Source organism: Phragmites australis, chromosome 10 (assembly GCF_958298935.1).
Source record: "Phragmites australis chromosome 10, lpPhrAust1.1, whole genome shotgun sequence".
In the NCBI taxonomy this organism is placed as follows: Eukaryota; Viridiplantae; Streptophyta; class Magnoliopsida; order Poales; family Poaceae; genus Phragmites; species Phragmites australis.
The window spans coordinates 27986693-28004332 of NC_084930.1; the positions used below are offsets into that span (position 1 = coordinate 27986693).

At 49.0% G+C, this 17640-nt stretch overlaps 2 protein-coding genes across 4 annotated transcripts; both read left to right on the forward strand.

The window, feature by feature from the left end:
* The first annotated feature begins 3603 nt into the window (after window positions 1–3603).
* On the forward strand, window positions 3604–5416 carry LOC133883495 (xyloglucan O-acetyltransferase 2-like). Its single transcript, XM_062322840.1, has 2 exons — window positions 3604–3932; window positions 4049–5416. The coding sequence occupies exons 1-2, from the start codon at window positions 3704–3706 to the stop codon at window positions 5143–5145; spliced, it is 1326 nt and encodes a 441-aa protein (XP_062178824.1). The 5' UTR covers window positions 3604–3703; the 3' UTR covers window positions 5146–5416.
* Window positions 5417–13815: 8399 nt separating this feature from the next.
* Window positions 13816–15350, forward strand: LOC133883319 (xyloglucan O-acetyltransferase 1-like). Of its 3 annotated transcripts, none has more exons than XM_062322605.1 (2): window positions 13816–14058; window positions 14157–15350. In XM_062322605.1, exons 1-2 carry the CDS (start codon window positions 13829–13831, stop codon window positions 15232–15234), a joined length of 1308 nt encoding a protein of 435 aa, XP_062178589.1. In that variant the 5' UTR covers window positions 13816–13828; the 3' UTR covers window positions 15235–15350. The 3 variants fall into 3 exon arrangements, with proteins under 3 accessions (XP_062178589.1, XP_062178590.1, XP_062178591.1); XM_062322606.1 differs by having other exon boundaries at window positions 13816–14022; XM_062322607.1 differs by having other exon boundaries at window positions 13967–14068.
* Window positions 15351–17640: the final 2290 nt, after the last annotated feature.

Here is a 17640-nt window from a genome sequence, read left to right on the forward strand (position 1 = left end):
GGACAGGCTTTGCTCCTTGCTGGTACTCCACTTGCGAGTGTCAACTGTTCTCTGTGGAGTGTGGACCGTGGCCATGTGCAGCCGTTATGTACTATATAATACGAGTATATTATTAATGTTTGTTTAAAATTGTTATTAGTGATTAAGTATAAAATTATCATTAATTACTCGTCACTGATAATCCGTGACTAATAAATATCAAAACTGGTAAAAAATTCATCATCGCTATCGGTTCGTAGATCCAACCGGTAGTGATGCATATTCCAGGGAAAAAAAGGTGACGCCCGATGTAGCAGCCTTGCCCACAATTTCATCCATAAATACAATAAGATCAAGCATTCACACCGTCAAAAACAAAATTACAAGAAGAAACAAGAGACCCTTATTACAAAACAAAACACACATCACAAACAAGATCATGCCCATGATCATATTTCCCCATGATTCCATGATTTTACATCACAACACGAACATAATTCATTTCACTGCTGTTCTTTCACACAAGATCAATTTTCTCCTATTCAAACAATTGCAACACTTGCAAGCAAGATAGAAACAGAGAGAAAGAACAATCAAAGAGCTTTTAGCTACTGGGCACATAACAAAACAACAAATGGGGTAACCGGAAGCTCGCATATGTGGAGCTTGCCAATGTGGACCTCACCGCCTTTGATCCGACCACCGTGGAGCTCCCACCGTAGAGATCACGGCCGTGGAGCTCCCGATGGGTCAAGCTCGAGGACGCGTAGGCAAGGTCAGTGCCCACCATGGACGCATAGGCAAGCTCGAGGCTAGTCACTCCATCTGCACCCTCATCGCTAACGAGGACACTGCCTATGCCACCTCCAACCTCTGTCGAATAAGAAATCAATAGATCCAACCAGAACTCGTCGTGGTGGAGTAGAACTCGCCGTGGTGGAGGAGCATGTCATGGATCTGGCCGCCTCCATGGATCTAGATCTCAGCAACCTCCTCAACCATGGCATAGGCGAGGTCGGCCACCGCCATAAACTCCAAATCCAACCAGGGGGCTACCGATGCTCAGGCTGGGCTCCCTCCATGGAGATGTTGATGAGCGTCCTCAGGGAGGCAGGTGGATTTGGGGAGACGCGGAGGATCGGATCGGAGGAAGCAGGAAGCTTGTGGGGTGGACTGGGGGGAACGAGAGAGAGAGACAGAGAGAGAGAGGTGAGGTTGCGGCTTGATAGAGAGAAAATGAGAGGCGAGAGAGGCGACTGTTGGGACTTAGAAAATATCATGGAGTGAGAACATTAGTGTCGATTCGTGTTATAAACCGGCACTGATAGTCTCACTACTAAAAAAGGTATATCAGTGCCGGTTGAAAAATAGCTTCACTGTCGATTTTTCAACCGATACTCTTTACTCGGCAATGATAGTCAGTTACTATCAGTGCCGGTTAACCACCCGACAGTGTTGCTATTTTCAAAGAATAAAAAAAAGGAGAAAATTGGCAGCAGCGGGAGTAGCATTCGAGCTGGCTCGAAATTGAGCCGGCTCGGATGCCGCTCCCATCGCTGCTACCGTCGGGCATTGTCGGGTACACCTGCAAAACAAGATAATGCGACGGCTCGAAGGCTGCTACCACATCACATGCACAGACGCCTGGATCCCATAGCCGCTCAACCACCGTGCTTGGATCCCTCTCCGATCACTCGACCAAAGTGCCAGGATCCCTCTGCCACCGTGCATGGATCCCTCCGCCATCATGCCTGCTCGACCGCCGCCATCGCACCTGGATCCTTCCACCACCATGTCCGCTTGGTCGCCGCACGCGCTCGCCCTGGATCCCTCTACCTTGATCCCTCCACCTTGGATCCCTCCGCCATCTCGTCTGGATCCATCCGTCTGGATCCCTTCGCCCTAGCGAGATCCATGGCCGGATCCCCGCCAGATCTCACTGTGGATCTCGCGAGGGGAGGAGGCCGGTGGGTAGGGGCAGTGGGAGGGATATGGGGATGGCCAGCTACGTCGGGGGTGAGAGAGGAGTTTAGGGCCGGCTACGATGGGGGAGAGCGAGAGAGAGAGAGAGAATGGAGAGAGAGCCGGCAAAGAGCGAAGAGATAAGGGAGAGAGAGCCAACGGACGCGAACGAGAAGATTGATGAGTCAAAATGGCAGTAAAATGAAACTACTTATCAGTGCTAATTTTTGTTTGAATTGAAGAGTGGATTTCTGATTTTGCTACGAACCGGTAGTGATACTCTATTAGTGTCGGTTTTGATCGAACCGACACTGATGAGCCGGGAACTTATGACTAGTTCTATAGTAGTGTTTGTTTTAGTGTTGACTCTTAATGACTCAATTATTGCTCGAACACGAGAGATTAAAAACCGATAGTGATATATTTTTACTGTCAATTCTTACCTAACTCATAGTAATAAACCATTATTTATGGCCAATTTTGTTGTAAGGGTGGATCTGGCTCGCCGAACCGTGTGGACGTCGAAACGATCTACGAGGCTACGTGGAGTGTGGAACCCGGAACATGCAAGTTGCACAAATCACCTCGCGGTGTGAGATGGAGCCAGTAAGAGTGAGAGGTCACTGAGTTTGGTTGGTAGGGGTTTAGCTGTGGGCCGGGTCGCAGGTTTTCCTCCGTCTTACACTCGTGGTGAGCGTTACCAGGTGTGTGACAAATGCACGTTGTTAAGTGTGTGATAGCATAAGGTGTTGGTTTGGCAAATGCAATTCAGGGGCGAGAGAAATCTAACAGGGTCATAACGTTGCAAACATGCGACCTGATGTAATCGAGCAGTTTCCATGCATAGCACGACGTTTTAAGAAACCGTTTCCACAATATAGTACTGACCTGGAATCTTTGTAATCTTTTTCTACTCGTGTCTAGTTTTCAGTCGATTATGTGAACACAATGACTGTATCAAGCTCCGTCGATAAGATTAGGACTGTAGGGTTAGTTAGGATTTAAGGATTGGGTTAGGGTGGGCTTAGAGAAAGATTCAAGGACTATGGTTGAACATGGGCGGGGCAGGAAGGCAGTGGGCAAGGCAGCGTGGGGCCTTCTCATGTTAGATTCGCATCCTCTGATATTACTAAAGTAATATCATTAGTGAACAGTAATGGTGACATTGACCCATCAACCGTTAGATTTGAAACGGGCGTACCTGATTACTGCCACGGTAAAGTAATATACCGTAAAATCGCTACAGGATTTTGCTGCAGTAGAATCACTGCAATAAAATAATTTTATGATACTGTTTATCTAGATTCAAACCACTGTTCATCAATGACATTACGAAAGAGGATGCGAGTTCCCTCACGTTAGTCTGTTGCATAGAAGAGAGAGGAGAGAAGCACAATGGTAGAAGAAAAGACATCAGCCGCTTAATTGGAATCCAACGGCTACGGACATCAACTCAATTTGTTTAAGAAACAGTCGTATGATATATAGCAACACCTTTTTGTGTGATTTCTTCCTCGATATGAGCCACCTACTTAATCAGGAGTACGGTCAGACGACCCAAAACACGTGAACGCAAGTTGAAATCATTTCGTCAACTGCAACCAATCTCTCTAGTCTTTGAAGGTCGATCACCTGATGATCGTCTTCCTATATACATTAATACGTAGACCTACCTGTGTTATAAGCAACCTCCGTAGATTCGGCGGTACGTGCAAGTCAAGAACAGCATTGTACCGGCCCGTTGCTAGGTTGGTAGCCGGAGATGGGATCGTACCAGCCGCTATATCAGAACGGCCACAAGCCGTCGTCGTCTCCGGCCAACGGCGTCGGCCCCGGCCATTTCCACCAAAGAACCGGCTTCACCTGGCTCCTCTGCACCGTCCTCTGTTTGTCTCTGCTCCACCTCCTATGCAGCCCCCCGCCCGCCTCACACGAGACTGTGGTCGCGCCCGTGCTACAACACATCGCCATTACCTCTGGCTCTGATCAAGGTATGCACAATGCATATATCGATTATCAAACACTCATGAGAATACTGTACATATATCTTGCTTTTGCATGAACAGCGTTGCAGTTCTTACGTGTGTTCTATGATTCTTGGCTGCAGGAAAGAGAAGTTGCGACTACTCGGAGGGGCAGTGGGTGCGGGAGCCGGGCTACGCGCGGCGGTACAACGGAACGGAGTGCAACGTCAAGGACAGCGAGAACTGCGTCCGCAACGGGCGTCCGGACACCGGCTACCTCGACTGGCGGTGGCAGCCGGCGGCGGCGGGGTGCCGCCTGCCGGCCTTCGACGCTGGGGCGTTCCTCGCCGCGGTCCGCGGCAAGCACGTCGCCTTCATCGGCGACTCGATGGCGCGGAACCAGGCCGAGTCGCTGGTCTGCCTCCTGGGCGCGTCGTCGTCGTCGTCGTTCCCCTACCGCCTCGTGTACCGCGACCCGGAGCCCAGGACGCGCAAGTTCTGGCGCTGGGCGTTCCCGTCGCACAACGTGACGGTGTCCGTGTACTGGGCGCCGTTCCTGGCGCGCGCCACGGGCAAGTCGGAGGACTACAGCATGCCCCACAACACAGTGTACCTCAACTCGCTGGCGGAGCGGTGGTCGGCCGACGCCGACACCATGGACGTGGCGGTGATCAGCACGGGCCACTGGTTCTGGAACCCGACCATCTACTGCAATGGCAGCGTGGTGCTTGGCACGCACCTGCTCCCAATGTTCAATTACACCAACATCGGTTTGTTCTCGCCGTACCGGGAGGCCATCCGGATGTCGATACAGCGACTGATCGGCTCCGGCCGGGGCGGCGCCGGCCGCACCGTGGTGGTGGCGACCATCTCGCCCGCGCACTTCGAGAAGGCATGGAACGACCCCACGACGTGCGCGAGGACGGAGCCTTACAAGGATGGGGAGAAGGAGGTGGAGACCCTGGCCGCGGAGCTGAGAAGGATCGCTAGAGAGGAGGCCGACGCAGCGGCGGCGAGGAGCGGCGGGGACGGCTCCGGGGAGACGAGGGTCATGGTGCTGGACGTGACCAAGCTGGCTTCCATGCGTCCCGACGGGCACCCCGGCGTGTACATGCACCGCGACCCGTTCGCGCGCGGCGTGCCGGAGCAGCTGCAGAGCGACTGCCTCCACTTCTGCCTGCCCGGGCCGGTGGACACATTCAACGAGATACTGCTGCAGATCCTGACGAAGAATCAGTGATACGATCTGAATCGAGTTACGCCATTACATGCCTGCACGTATAGTACGACATCGACTGTGTGCCCGGAACGCACGCACGCACGCATCGTGAAATTAGCCGATAGGTCCGGGTAGCGCGAAACTGCTATCATTAGCGGCCGGAAGCTTTTTCATCATCGTCCATTTTGTCATTGAGATTGCACAAATACAGTAGAGGAAAAATCACGTATGTCATGGTATGAGCTGGGGCCCCACCCTCCAGCTTTTCGGAGTTGCACTCCTAACTTTTTCACCAAACTGCAGTTTTCGAAGGATTCATGCATATTGTGTGCAGATTTTTGTAGTTGAAAATTTTCAAATAAATATGCACCTTTGGTGCGTATATAATTGGTTCGAAGCATTTTTTCCAAACAGGGTATGGATTATATTAAAATAACGATAGTGATTGCAACCTGATATTACATAAAGGATCTTGAAGATTGACTAAATTACACAAACATGGGCTATAATTTCCATCTCCAAGTCTGACACAAATCCTCCGTCACCATAGGATTTCGTCGGACCACCACGAGAGCATAGGGAGACGAAGGGCACTGAAGATGAGACATACAAAATCTACCAAAACAAAACACAGAAGTTCCAATCCTTGGAACGCCACAAGGGATGCATGCAGGCATGCGTGACCTCAACATGGATCAACTCAAGCGTGCACAAGAGTTTATGAACGAACATCGGCCACCATCTTCTGTTCTTTGGCAGATCAATAAGCCGGCATCACGGAACAAGTCGATAACCTAGAACACAAAGCTAGGGCCACCGATTAAATCATTAACAACCTGGAAGAAGGAGCGCTCTAAACTAGGGAGTAAAATTTCAAAAAACAAAACATTCACAAACAGATGAGGAAACCATACCTTCCTCGATTTTCATCAGAGAATTCATGTAAGCTATTATCGACGATGAAGAGATGGAAGAAACAAAAGTCCCTTAAAAACACTCGTTGTCATGGAGAAACTAAACCCTAACCTTAGTATATCTATACTACTATGAGACTTTTATTTCAGGATGAACGTCGCTAATACTACTAGATCAAGAAAAGGAACATACCCCCCTGCTGATGGAGACGGAAGAGAAAGGGGGTCGAAGGGACTGGCGGTGGAGGAGCGCTCGCTCGTGAGAGCCCTCTAGGGTTCGGTCGAAATGGCATTTTTTTTATGCATTCAATTTCGAAGCATATCTTGTACAATTTTCTATGGACTCGAAATTCTTTAAATGTTTTGTAGGGATAAAGTTTTTTATTACAGATGGAAGTATGAAATACCTACAAAATCTTTGCTAAAAGCTTTCTAAGAATTCAGAGTTTGTAAATTATTTGTACATGTTCTAGGGATTTAAATTTTACGCTAAATTGATACAAATCCTCAACAAAATTCATACATATCGATAACAAAATTTGCAAAAACATCTCCGGTTCATCCAAAATTTACAAGAATTTTCTAACATCCTAAATTTCAGCAAAATTCAAAACCAAAAATCATTTCAAAAGAAAACAAAATTTAAACAAAAGTTCAAAACCTTTTCCCTTCCCTCTCTCTCCTTGGACTCAATCTGACCCCTCGGCCCATATCCCGCGGCCCATCTCTCTCTTCCTCCCTTTTCGAAAAATGTATATTTTATCTCACTCATCTATTGTATGAGTCTGTTTTTCCTCCCTCAACCGTAAAACCAGACATTTTACCTCCCTCAACTATCAAAACCAGATGTTTTTCCTCCCGTGTGGTTTTGAACCCGATTTTGTCCCAGGTGGTGTTGATGTGGCATCCGAGTGTTTTAATTTTGCTAACATGGCGTTCACGTAGATAACACACTCATCACCTTCCGGCGAGGGCCAGGGCTCACACGCCATGGTCCATCGCTCCATCACGTCCTCTGGTCCCCCACTGCCCGATGGGGTTAGGTACACATCCACCACGAGCGGCTCCTCGAGGGACATCCCTTTGGCATCGCTGGTGTCTAGGGCTCCGGGTCAGCGATGGACAATGCAGAGGTGGTCGCCCCGCGGACTCACCCTTGGCTATGATGTGCGAAGGCGTGCACATTGCGAGGAGATGGCAGCTGTGGCAGTCTGGTGGACGGCGGCAACAAGGTTGCGTTCTGCAAAGGTGATAAGAGAGCAGCTCCACTGTACCGCACTGATGTGAGGGAGCCACAAGTGAGCTTGGATCCACTGAAGATGATGCAAGGCGCATGCATTATGGAGGGGATCGACGATGGGGCCGCTCAGTAAATGACGATAGCGGCCACGATCGAACAACGACGACAAGTTATGGTGCGGGGGTGCAGCGATGGAGGGGCACGTGAGCACGCCAACAGTGCACTGAGGTCGTGGGTCACCTTGATTGCGCCAGAGAGGCATCGAGGCGGTGAGGCGACGGTGGATGGTGGAGGTTGGTGACGAAGCTCATCGTGACACTGCTCTGATTGAGAGGCAACGAAGGCGAGCTCATGTCTGACCACAGCTGGAGAAGAAAGGCGTAGACCATGGCGGTGAGCTTGCTGCCGAGAGGTTTAGGACGCACAAGCAATGCGCTCCACCAGAAGAAGACATTTTAGGAATTCCAAACTTGAGCTCCCCTCGATTTTTCCCAAAAATAGAGCAGCACTGCCGCCATCGTTGATCTCCAGCTTTGGTCGCCGTACGTCCCATCCAACCCCAAGGTGAGCATCGCCTGATACTACTCTACCTCACTGGCCCCTCCTTTTTCTCTCTCCACAGCCAAAACCGCCTCCTCACCGAGCTTCCATGGCTGCCACCCTATCATGCTCGTTGCTAGTCGCCAGCAAGACCTCCCCATCCGATCTGAGCCTATGGCGAGCATCACTGTGTCCCCACCTCTCTCTCTCAGGCCATATCTCTCCATGTCTGTGCCCGTGTGAGGCCCTCACCGAGAGCACCTCCTCCACCCTTCTCCATCATCGTTGGTCGTCAGCAAAGCCGTACTGACCAACGCAACACCACTAGAGCACCAGCCGCACCCCATAACACCCTCCCACACCTCTTGTTTAGCCCCAAAGTGCACGCACATGCGTTTTCGATGTTCACAGCCGCCGCCGCCACTACGGTCGGCATACGATGACTTGGACCACACCTCCGTAGGCACCCACAGTAGCAGATAGGTACCGCAAGGGATTCTTGTCCGACCGCCTTGGTGGAGTACTGGTACTCCCCTCCCCGTCGATGACGATGTGGCCACGCCACCATCCGACGTGGGCCCATGTCTTTTTTTTTAATTTAGTGATTGGAATTTCTACGTGTATAATAACTCATGCCACGTGTCATCTGACATGTGTGTAGCCACTGCCACACGTGAGCCACATAGGATAAAACCAGGGTCAAAACCACGTGTGGGGAAACAAATTCGGTTTAGATAGTTGAGGGAGTAACAATATCTTGTTTTGCGGTTGAGGGGGAGGGGAAACGAACTCAGGCAATAGTTAAGGGAGGTAAAATTGACTTTTTCCTTATTTTTCTTTTCTCGTGCCCCATCTTGCCCCTCCATCCCATCGACTCAGCTGGCCCATCACCTCTCCCCTTCTTCTACCTCTTGCTCTCGCCGTTGGTGCACACGCCGAGCTCGCCAGCCACTGGATCCCACCGCCTAGCTGCGACACTGTCGCCGCCTAACTCCACCATCGTCGCACCATACCACCATCAAAGTCACCATCCACACTGCCCCTGCTTCGTCGCTCCTCTCTCACAATCACCACACACCGTGTCCCATGCCCGGGAACCTCACCGGTGTGAGCGCATGCGAAGAAAAGAGCACCACCACCTCGACTCCTGAGCTTGACCTTTCCCGCCGCACGCCATGCGCATCCAAGCCACTATACTGCTAGCATTGTGTCGTCATTGACAAATGCGCATGTCATACCGCACGTGGAGCTCTGCCGTTGGACCCCACCGCTGACACTTTCACCCCCTTCGCCTGGCTATAAGTCCCGCCGTTCACTCCTCTGCTCCTCACCATCTTCCACCGAGCACGTTAAGGCAAGCTCTGATGCTATTTCCCCCTCTCTCTCCCTCTCTCACAGTCTTCCCCTCCGATGGCTGCCACCGTTGATCCATCGTCCAGAGCCACCGCTAGCCAATTAGACCCCATGGCGAGCTTCACCTGACCTCACACCACCTCCCTGGCCCTTCTCTGTGGCCTGAACCCCTCTCTTCCGAGCCTCCACCGAATCGCAGTGGCCACCGGCATTCGTCTCCATCGTCGGCCACCGCTGATGCCCCACCGGCCAAGCCAAGCATGAAAATAGTTTCCCCGCACCCCGAGCACGCTCCCGACGCCCTAAACCCCTACCTAGATCGCCTCCCCTCCTGTTTACTCTTTCGGCCGCCACCTTCCCCAGCTCCGACATGCTTCTAGGGCCGTTCCAACTGCTAGATACCGTTGAGGTGCCCACCACTAGCTTCGTCGTGCTGTGATGGTCCTCGTGGACCGGCTCTTTGGTCCGATCCAAAGCTGGCAGCCACTGACGGCAAGTTCTCTGGCGAGCCCCGCTGTAGGCTCTTCATCACCACTATCCTAACGCTACCTCGGCCACCAAATCACCATGTACTGAGAGTGTCCCTCCACATCGGTCGCCATCTCGGTGCCACGTCAGTACCGGCCCCAGCCCTTAATCCAGTCAGCCACCACGTCACATGGTCCACGTCCCCGGTCCACAATAGACCATCAACTAGAGTCCCTCCGGTCCACATGCTCATGAACCTAGTCTATATAACAGTAAAATTTTTCTTTTATTCCAAAAAAACCTTTTTCCAAAGAATATTTTAGGGAATATTCTCTCCTAATTTATTTTGCCGGCCAACTTTGGAAGCTCATATCCCCTTTGTTTCAACTCCGATTTCGACGATTCTTTCACTGATATTCATCTAAATTCAAATTCTATCTATACCCATCAATTTCATAAAATTTTGAATTTAATTTGTATTTTTTTTGTATTTATTGGTGTGTTTGTGTTGTTTGCGTGCCGCGCTTTAGAGGCCGGAGAATTCAAGTTGGAGGAGGAGCTGAGAATGCAAGACTTCGAGCAGGACCCTCTCGAGGACTTCAGTGGAGGCAAGTCCCAATTTATTTTGTCTTGTTGATCATATTAAACCCAATTTTTTCACCACGACCGGCTGTAGCAGCTGTTTTTCACCAAATAATTACATGAAGTATTACTTATCGATATCATTTGAATTGGTGAGCTAGTTATGTCCTATTGTAGATTAGCCAGTCTAATTGTTATCATTATGTATATAACCTTGATAACCCAAGGATTTCCGTCGCGGTAACATAAAAAACACTAAGATGAATCCCTTGATACTAGTATGCTTAGGACTATGTGTCTTACTATCATTTCATGCTTAATCCTAATTAGCATTGTGAAATGTGTGAAACTCGATACTTGGTGTTGTATGAGTTGTTGGGATGGGAATGCTTATCTGATAATGTTAAAAAGAAGTAACCTATTAGAGCTGGGGCAAATTAGGATTTCCACCGGGAATGCCTTGGGAGTTTAAGTGCTGCCTGCGTGGAAGGCTTAGTGTGGAGATGTTTGAGCCTTGGCTCGATTAAGGACCGAGTTGGTGTGACATCCTACCTAGTCTTCACAGTACAGTAACTCAACCCTATATGTGGCAGGGTTAGTCTAAACCCTACCAACTAGTCTACTAGTCGTCCAGAGTCAAGAGTGCAACGGGAGATCACGAAGCAGGTGCATACTTGTTGACCCGGTTGGAGGCCTAGTATAGGCCAGGAACCTCTGGTTAGCTTTTGTAGGTGGCTAGTGGGATGATGATGTGGTGGGTAATAGCTTTGTTGAGTCACACTACCACGACAATGGTTTGTTACCAAACTCAACTTGTGGATAAAGTGTACCACTCTGCAGAGGTAAGACTATTCAAATAGCCGTGTCCACGGTCATGGATGAACTATGGTTTGATCACAACAACTAGCATGGGTTTTGTGTGTTTTCTTTGGAGTGTGAGTGGGCAAGGTGTGCCATTTTTTGGAGAATAGGTCCGATAGTGTGCTGTGGGTTGCCGTGGACGGGGTGTCCAACAACATTAAAACTTCGGTCCCGGTGACTTCCTCCACGGCGAAACCCTCCTTCATTTAATAATGATGATATGGATTTTCACAAAACTCACCTTATGAAAATAAACTCTTGCATGTGTCAACTTGGCTTTTTAGCAAATGTTACACGTATAGCCTTAACCTTGCTAATACTGTATGTATGTATTTATACCCCTTGATATAGGGTAAGAGTTGAGACTTGCTAAGTACGTTTGTACTCACCCTTACTTATGATTTCAGAGGAAGATCCAAACTTCACTGACGCTGACGGTGAGGCTGACGATAGTCTTGGTCGTGTCCGCACCCGATTTACCTATGGAGTTACATGTCAACATGTTGTTCCTAAATAACGTGGATCCTATTAATCGCTAGAATCCTTTATGTATTATTAGGATTGTGGATCTATTTCACCACTCCTCTCATTATAAGACTTGTATTTACCAACAACTGATCCAGAGACGGGTTTTAAGCACCAGAGATGACCCAAGGCGCTTCAAATTTCATCACATGATACAAGAGCATTCATGCAAATCCATAAAAGCTACAAATTTCATCCAAAGAAATTTACACAAAATAAAAAAAGACCATGTGGAATCTAAGAAGCACAACCGGAAATCCTAACTCCCACGAGTTCTCGATTGGAGATGGTGGGGACAACTGACTCCAATGGCACCAATGAAGGGGTGGGAGATGTAGATCTAGGGTTGAAACCCTAGCGCTGCCCACACCCACATTCGGCTGCCCCAACTAAAATCGGAACCTGGAGATAGGATACTCCTCTCGGTGAACTTCATCGGAGGCAAACTAGGAAGGGATGGCAGGCAGAGTGCCTCCTGCACACATAAGCGGATAAGCCTCCCATTGCCACATCTTCTTCCCCAGTTTTAAACCGTGCGGCAATTAGCTTTTAAAATCTGTAGGTCACCAAAAGAAAATGTATTGAACTCTAAATTGAAATTGAAAATTTGAAAGTCGGAAGGGAATCTACCATGAAACTAAAAGTTTGCCTTTCAAAATGAAAAAAAGGTCTCTTCAGTTGGAAGGGATTCAAATATAGACATGCAAAAGTCTGAACTTGGAAAATCCACCGCATTGCTCAGCAAAATTGTTCTCGACCTTCAACTCGAGGGAAACCCCACTTCCAAGCATGAAATTTAAAGTGTCAACTCGAAAAAAACAATCTTTCAAATATAAAAACCCAGTTTGCATACTCTAGATCTCAACTCCACCTAGGGGCTCGGCTGCATTTGTCTCAGCTTGGGTACGGTGTACCCCAACTAGCACATAATTTTGGCTGCGGCCATTCTTAATCGCATGAGCGGGAATCGAGCATCACTGCACCTGGAACTTTGTGAGCAACACTGTGGGAGTGGTTGCAAGCATCACACCGGAAACAGGAGCAGTGCCATGTGTGAAGAAGAATGTGCTTGGTAACGTGGCTGGCGGTATTTTGCTGGCTTTCAATATAAGCTGAGGTCTTTCTGTCTTAAAAAAAGGTGGCTGGCGGCACTCTAGTGAAGGGAGAGAAGGCGGCAAACTTGTGAGCACGTCGGGGCGTACTTGTAGGCAAGTGTCAATTCGATCTGATCCACCAAACAGCCAGTTGGTTTGTTGCCTGGCCGGAGAATGTTCACTGGGATGCTAATTTAGCTCTCCAGATTTTGTTTCAAATAGGTCTGCTGTTCTGTTGATGTATGATCTAAATTCAGCTTAAGTTATTACTAATGCTTCCACAATGGAGGATTGATTTCCGTGTTTGTCTGTAACCGCTTTATGCTATCATATATACCTCTTTGTAAGGTGCACTGCACGAAGTGAGGACACCTTATAAATAGATAATTCTCTTTGTGCCAGTGAATATTAAATTTCTCAATTTACTATTGAAAAAAATTATAATCTCTTTCATGTCATCACGTCTTTTTTTTCTTTTCATGGGTGTCACTATCGTCAACTTTGTTACGAGGACAATGACACTTTAAAGATAAAAAAAAACTAAATTGCTGGTATGGAAGGATCCTAGTTTTGTGGTACCTTGTTTCTCCCAAGGATGGTAAAACAGCTCCTTTTTTCAATGGTAAATCGATAATTTTGTGGCACACAAGAAATTATCTCCATTATAAATCCCCGGCGTTTTGTAATTCTTCTGATAAGGTCGCCGTAGTTCGCTCATGTTCTTTTTTCGCATGGGTTTTCTACGATAAAATTGGCGTCTCCCGTGTTGTTATGTTCTTAATCTGCTTTGCTGTTTGCATGTTGATTTCCTAACATGTCCTTTGTCAGAAAATTAATAATAACTAGCATTCAGTAAAGAATGAGATGTGCGTCAGAGCCGATTATAGAACTCAAACCTAGATGGATGGTTGACTAGGTCATACAAACAGCCTTCCGACTACGGACCCTTATCTAATTTGAGCCGGCACTTAGGTTCTGGATACATCACGAAGGCTCTAAACTAATCTTATCGATATGATCAACTGATCTGCTATATGTACATGGAAATAGCTCGCAGCAACTATAACCCCTGCCCAAGCTGAGCCTCCATAACGTACCGTGCTGGTTAGCGCAGTAGCTAGCTCGAGATGAGAGCGAACAAGCCACTGCATCCCCAGAAGCAGAAGCTATCGTCGCCCAACGGCGGCAAGCCGGGCTATTTCATCCTGCCCAAATCCGCCTGCATTTGGTTCTCCTGCGGATTCGTCTCCTTAGCCCTCCTCCACCTCTTCTGCTGTTCTTCTTCCGGCGCTCGAGAAGCGGTGTTCTCTCCCCTGCTCCAGTACGTCGATGACACATACAACTTCATCTCATCTGGGTGTGTAAATGTTAGACCCTTAAATCTTCATGGTTACTTCAGTAGCTTCTTCGTTTGCATGTACACATGTCTTATATGCGCGGTTTTTTTCGTTGCAGGCCGGGAGGAGGGAAGAGCTGCAACTATTCGGAGGGGAGGTGGGTGTGGGCGCCGGGCCACGCGCGGCGGTACAACGCCACCGAGTGCAACGTGAAGTGGAGCCACAACTGCATCCGCAACGGGCGGCACGACACGGGCTACCTCGACTGGCGGTGGCAGCCGGAAGGGTGCCGCCTGCCTGCGTTCGACGCCAAGAGGTTCCTCTCGGCGATGCGCGGCAAGCATGTGGCCTTCGTCGGCGACTCGATGGCACGGAACCAGGTCCAGTCCCTCATCTGCCTCCTCAGCGCGGCGTTCCCGCCCCGCATCGTGTACCGGGACCCCGAGCCGTGGAAGTGCTACTTCTGGCGCTGGGCGTTCCCAACGCACGACGTGACGGTGTCCTTTTACTGGGCGCCGTTCATCGCCAGGGCCACGGGCAAGGCGGTGAACGAGAGCATGGCACAAAACATGAACTATGTGTACCTCGACGCGCTCGACGACCGGTGGGCGGCCGACGCCGACACCATGGACGTTGTGGTGCTCACCGCCGGCCACTGGTTTTTGAACGGGGCCATCTACTACAACGGCAGCCGGGTGATCGGCCACCACGTCCACGACGAGCTCAACGCATCCGACATCATCGGCTACGCCTGGCCGATGCAGCTGGCGTATCGAATGGCGTTGGACAGGCTGAGCTCCGGCCGGCCACGAACCGTGATGCTAGCCACCTTCTCACCGCCTCACTTCGAAGGCAGAACCCTCACGACAGGGTGCCCGAGGAAGGGGCCGTACGAGGAGGGGGAGAAGGAGCTGCGACCCGTCGAGAAGGAGCTGAGGAGCCTCATGTACGAGGAGGCCGAGGCCGCGACGCGGAGGAGCGGCACGACGAGGGTCGAGGTGCTGGACGTGACGAAGCTGGCGTTTATGCGGCCGGACGGGCACCCCGGCGCGTACACCCACGGCGACCCGTCCGCGAGCGGCGTGCACAAGTGGATGTTGGCCGACTGCCTCCACTTCTGCCTGCCCGGGCCGGTGGACACGTTCAACGAGATACTGCAGCAGCTCCTGACGAAGAGCCAGGGCGAAGTTAGGTAGAGATATGTCCATTGGCATCACAGTAAATCAAAATTTTAATAGTAATTGTCTTATTTTGATTATATGTGTATCATGGTAAATTAAGTTTTATGACTAATATTTACTTTGAACTATATATTTAGTATCATTATAATTTAAGTTCTAGCTTCGAGCCGGATGCATCGGCCAATGGAACAGGCCTGCTCTAAGTTTTATGACTAATATTCATTGTCGGCTGCATCGATACGTCAGTGAAGGCTGGCCACTTTAGATATCTATATCACTGTCGGTTTATAACATGAGCTGATAGTGATACCTGACTAGGTACTATTCATCCAACCAGTCACTACTCACTCGCTATCACTGTCGATACTTTTTATGAGCCGGCAATGATATTTCAGGTAACTGCCGGTTAGTGCTTTTACTCAGCAATGAAGCATTACTGTTGACTCAAGTTATCAGCCGGCAGTGATATCCTTTGTTATTGCCGGTTCATAAGCCACATTTGTTGATTTTTCCTGTGCGTTTTTTAACCGGCAGTGATACTTTATCATTACTGATCCATTAGCAACTGAACAGTGATAAGCTGACATGTAAATCTAATTTTATAGTAGTGAATTCACTCTTTCAGAAAGAGTTCTTCGATGCATGCATGCATGTAGCAGGGCACGTAGACCGTCGGTTCTTCGATGCATGCATCAACCTGGACGCCCCTGTGTTTAGATTGAGAAGACCTCGAAGTCTCGAAATGATTAAGCTAAATCCCGCCATTACGAGATACTGTAGTTAATGGTGGTATCCTCTTTTCACGTATCTCGGAGCTAGCAACTTGCTCGAGTTTGACTATGATCAGTTTAAACTTGACAGTAACTTTTTTTACAGTAACTTTGTGAGTATGATTATCATATGTATCGATCTCTGGCTAGTTCAGATTCCTGGCGAAGTAGCTAGACGGATGGATCGATAGATCTCACTTAGCTTTGATTTCTATAAACTACTCGTGGTATTTAATACCATCATTTAATTTGGTCATAGATTTGAGGTAAAACAAGCACTTTCTCTACTGATGGTACAATGTGCCATTTGACCTTGGATCTATGGACTTTACAGGTAGTAGTAATTTTTTAATTTGCAAGGGCTTCCTTAAGCAAGGAAATTTGCAAGGGCTCGAGCTCTAGCTCACCGTGTTTGTTTAAAAGATATTGCTTCACGTACGAACTATCTTGTACAACTTCGGTACGGCCCAAGCTAGCACCTGAGCCGGGCCATTTTCGGATGGTCCATGGCCTGGTAGTCAGGCACGCGCGGCACAGCAAAAAACCTATTGGATCCAGCATGAACCCTAGGCCGTGCTTGGCCTGGATGACCCGCACTAATATGGGCAGTCAGGCACGACATGAAAATTGGGTCGTGCCTAGGCCGCCCTGGCATGGAAATGGTTCGATGATTGTTTCAGCTCATCAAATACAAACAGACTAGCATTTGACTTGATGCCTATATTTTAGTAAAGCCCAAAGCATTAGTGCAAAACGCATCTACAGAATAGAAAGCTTCGTCATCCTCGAGAAGCATATGAGATCCCAATCTCTGAAAAAAAAGAATCAGAGGTTCCAATGGACAGAGAGAGAAAAAGCAATAGGTCACGTTGAATTCTCAACGCCTCTTTTCATTCTCACGGATGCTACCTTCTGCAAGCCCTTCTTTGCAGAGTCCTTCCACCACTCGTTCTTCGTTCAAGCACCTGTTCAAGACTTCAAGTTCGATGACAACAGTAAGGTGGCATGACCTGGTTGCGGAAGCAGGTGATGGATCAACTGCTGCAGCGGTGTCGTGTCAGCTTGGATGGCAAAAGAACGGCAGCAGAGCAGTCCAAGGGGAGAGGAGGAGCTGGACTGCTGCAGCCACACCGAACAGGACCTTGCTCATGCCGGCTCGGCATGATGCGGCCCGTCGTGTCTTCGTGTCATGCCTGAGCTTCCCTGTGGTGACTCTTGCCAACCCGGCATGGCGCGCACAGCTTCTTGGCCATGCCAACATGATCTGAATATCGTGCTGAGCTGGCATGACTCAATTCCCATCTCTACCCGTGACCAATCTAACAGGCGGTCATACGACGCTATAGATTGGTCACAGGTAGAGGTGAGAATTAGGTTGTGTTGGACTGGTGCATGTTGTTGTAAAAGAACAAAAGAAGTAGATTATGGTAACTTAGCTATGTGTGGTTGGTGAGGGCAGAGACATTGGCGGTAAAAGGTGAAATGGAGGGAAGGGAGAAGGAGGTGTATCAGACCTAGCATTCACTAAGGAAAGGATCGTGTATGATCAAATGCGATTGTAAGACTCCAAAACCTGGAGTCTATTAAAACAGTTAGTTGACTTAGTCTTGTAACTAATTTACCTAGTCTTCCTCCCTATATCACTGTCACT